The sequence below is a fragment of the Stegastes partitus genome, unplaced genomic scaffold (genome assembly GCF_000690725.1).
Source record: "Stegastes partitus isolate 25-593 unplaced genomic scaffold, Stegastes_partitus-1.0.2 Scaffold577, whole genome shotgun sequence".
Classification (NCBI taxonomy): Eukaryota; Metazoa; Chordata; class Actinopteri; family Pomacentridae; genus Stegastes; species Stegastes partitus.
In genome coordinates, this window is record NW_007578308.1 from 343,422 (window position 1) to 347,129 (window position 3,708).

Genomic DNA, 3,708 nt, shown 5'->3' on the forward strand with positions numbered 1-3,708 from the left:
TCTCCTCTCCGCCTGCAGCTCACCTGAAGACCTTCAGGACTTCTGTCATGTGACTTCTGATCACACCTGAGTCCGTCGTGACTTCTGAGCTCAACAAACTTGTTTCTTGTTTTTTCCAGAATCTACTTAAAACAAGCGGTTTCTTTCTGGTGAACTTTAGAAGACAAGCTTGTGAAGCGTGAGATTCTTTCTGCTTCCACAGTTAGTTTCTGACAAACACTCGTTTTGTTGATTGTTCAGAGTTAAATACGTTCTAGAGAATCAAAAGAACTTCTCTGGTGAAGTCACTCCAGCTACGTTTTACCCAAAACTAAACTACAACTAAATAAAAATCTGTATCTCCAAACTGTGATGAAAGCCTGAACCAGACTCCAGAACCGGCACACACCAGACAAAGTGCAGGTTTTGGACTGGGTGCTTCTGTTCCAGAGTTTCCGTCCTGTTGAGTCTCTGTGATGCATCGAGGCCGCTAATAGCAGGGTGTTAGCTAACCTCTGAGAGCGTGTTCACCCTGTAATCACAGCTCCTCCCTGCTCCACTCGCTCCGAGACCAGAAGCTCCTCCGCTCACGTCTCCCATCAGGAAGTCTACATCCAGGACCGAAGGAGTCCGATCGGACGCGACAGAACCGAGACGGGACGGAGTCTTGATGACGCTGGTGTCGTTGTTTTGTTGGAAAAAATGCATCACTGACACTCAACTGTTGAGTTCTGGCAGATTATCGAGGATAAAACACGTTTAAACCTGAACTATAAAAGATCTAAAGAACATCGGCTCACAGCAACAGAACTCCCTCAACAGAACTTTAAGTCAACCGTCTGTCCTGCAGCCAAACTTAGAGGCAACACAAGAATCAGAACCACAACAGAACACAGACTTTCATCACCGGAGCCTCACATGCTGCAGATGTTTCCTTCATCTGCTCCTGGTTTGTCAGTCGGCAGCGTTTTGAGCTCTCCGGGCCTCCGTAGCGGCTGCAGACCAACACAGGAAACTCTGCAAACGTGTTCTGTTAGTTTAATGGTATCAGCTGGACCTGCTTGAGTTCCTTGAAGACGTTCCACCTTCATCCAAGAGGCTCCATCAGCTCTGACTGACTGGTTGGGAGTTCCACATACTGATATCCTGAAGGAGACGTTAACACCTGAGTTTAGGTTTTAATTGGGGGTCTGTTGCTCCTCCCCCTCGTTATGTGGGTCGTTAGTGCTCCTCCTGACCCGGTGGGGTTCGTTAGGGTCTCTGTGGCTCGGTGTGGATGTGGCTTCATCTCAAAGGACAAGAGTCTTCGTCATCTTTAAGCATACCAGTATGTGGAACTCCCAACAGGTCAGTCAGAGCTGGTGGATCAGAGGTGGAACGTCTTCAAGGAACTCAAGCAGGTCCAGCTGCTCCCATTAAACTACCAGAAGAACCAGGACCTGGAGGACTGAGGATCTTCAGACATCTGTATGATTCTGTTTGAAACAGATGAAGGAAAATGATCTTCTTAAATTATGTATCACAGAAAATATCGATAGATGTAACGTTCTGGTGTAGAAAAGAAAGCATCAGGATCTACAGTCGGCCAGGTTTTAGCAGGAGAAACGTCTTCAGATGATTTATTTACGAGTCGACCCTCTCTGGTTTGTGAAGTCTTGACCTCTTCCTGTTTGAGGGTTTTCGTGCATCATTCCAGTGAGGTTCAGACCTCTGCTGAGGACGTAGACCTCCATTCCTTCCCTCTGAGCCGGCCGTCGGTGGACTTCCTGCTGAGGATGATGATCTCGTTAGAACACCAGCTTCACACAGTTTATCCGGCTGCTCTTTGATATGAAGCAGAATGCAGCGTTGAATCAACAGCCAGCGACCTCAAACCAAAGCGTTTCCGCCGCTACGCTAACACATGCAAACAGCTCCGTCTGTGATTGGTCCGTCCACGTGGTTCCAGAAGGCCTCTGTGTTCTCTGGCAAACTGTGGTTCTGCTCTAATGTTCCTTTTGGACAGGGAAGGTTTTTTCCTGGCAGCTCAGATCAGAGCGTTCTGATTGGTGGTGTCAGAGTGCTGCTGTGCTCCAGCTGCAGCTACCTGCAGGTCCGCTGGTCACACTTTGGGCTTTTCTGCAGCTCGTATTCTGGCCTGACTTTGCCGACCAGAACCCAAACCCAGTTTGTTCATATATGTCGAGGAAATCAGCATTTTGTCACACGACTGCATGAGACTTTAATTTGCTTCGACATTCACGCGCTGATGGAACCGTGTTGTGTTTTCCTCTAGTTTATTTTATATCATCATGTTGTATAGTTTCATAGTGTCTCATCACATCGTACCATATACAGCCTATCGCTTCTTATTGTATTGTTTCATATATTGTATCATGTTATATATCATATTGTGTTGTTAGTTATATCATATCTTCTGGTTTGTTGTCGTATCGTGTGCTGGACCGTGTTGTGTATCGTATCACATCGTGTCATACAATGTTCTGTTGTGTAGAGAACATCGTTCAGCATCACATTTTATTTCTTACAGAAATATTTTAAAACGCGTCGAACTCATTGTGTTCTGATATCTTCTGGTCCGACATCTTCCATGAAATGTTCACGTTTATGGTGTAAACAGAGACTTAAAGAGTCTTCATCACCAGCCTGCTGCTGATCTGCTGTAGCTTCAGCAGACGTTGGTTCTGATCCGTCAGTGAATGGTTCTGATCAATAACGCTGCTTCAACACTTCAACTCCTCAGGTGGTTCTGATCTGTCTAAAGTCCAGTAACTCTTTGTTCTCCACAGCCGAAGCAGATCGGAGACGATTTCTGTGGTTTGGTTCTGAACCAGCCGCTCGGAGGCCTCCGGGTCATCGAGGGGAACCCGCTGTACGAGGACCGGACCGAGGGGATGGGCGCCGTGGCGGCCTACACCTACGGAGAGCACACGGTGGTGTTCGTAGGAACCCGCAGTGGACAGCTGAAGAAGGTAGGACAGAGGGTCTGGGTTTGGACCGGTGCTGCTGCTCTGGTGGGTCAGAACCAAAGACGGGTCTGAGAGGAACGTCTGCTTTAATGTTGGAAAACCGCTTTTGGGTTTTTAGAGTTTCTGTTTCAGGAGGAAGACGGAGAAGGTTTCCTCACTGCAGGTTCTCTGAGTTCTGAAGGACGTTGGTGTTGGAGCTGCTGGACTGTTGGTGGTGAAGCTGAAGGTCGACTCGTGTGGTCGAGTCGTTTGGTTTCATTTCACCTGAACGTTGGTGTCTCAGGTGTAGAGTCCAGGTTTAAACCACAGGAAGCTGCAGAATGTTTCAGATGTTTTCATCGTTTCTGCTCAAAGCTGCTGCAGATCTCTGACTGAAGCCTGTTTAGATCTTCATGCTGCAGAATCAGAGGTTAATATGATGTCGCTTCAGATCTGATGTCGTTGGATTAATCGACTGGGTTCTGTTTGTTCATAAGAATCTGATGTTCTGTTAACGAGCTGATCACACGACATGTAGAGACGTGTGCAGGTCTCACATGTTCTGTTATTCTTATTTATTATGATTCTTTATGCTTCAGTGACAGTTTGTGTTTTATAGAATCTCTTTAATGCCAGACGGGAACTGGATCAGAACTTAGATGCTGTACCGTTTTAATCCAGAACTCGGCAGCTCTCACAGTGGTCATCAGTGAACCGTCTCGTGTTACTGAGTGGATTCTGTTCATGTTTGATCTCATTGCTTCATGTTCATCGTTCTCTG

General features: G+C 46.8%; 1 protein-coding gene across 1 annotated transcript in view; it reads left to right on the plus strand.

Annotated features, from left to right (window-relative positions):
* plxna3 (plexin A3) overlaps window positions 1-3,708 on the plus strand; it is a gene marked incomplete at its 5' end in the record, with an annotated part of 75,813 nt that overhangs the window by 6,505 nt on the left and 65,600 nt on the right. Inside the window, one exon of the mRNA XM_008288859.1 lies at window positions 2,769-2,951. Coding sequence (XP_008287081.1) covers window positions 2,769-2,951 — 183 coding nt within the window. The remainder of the gene's footprint in view (window positions 1-2,768; window positions 2,952-3,708) is intronic.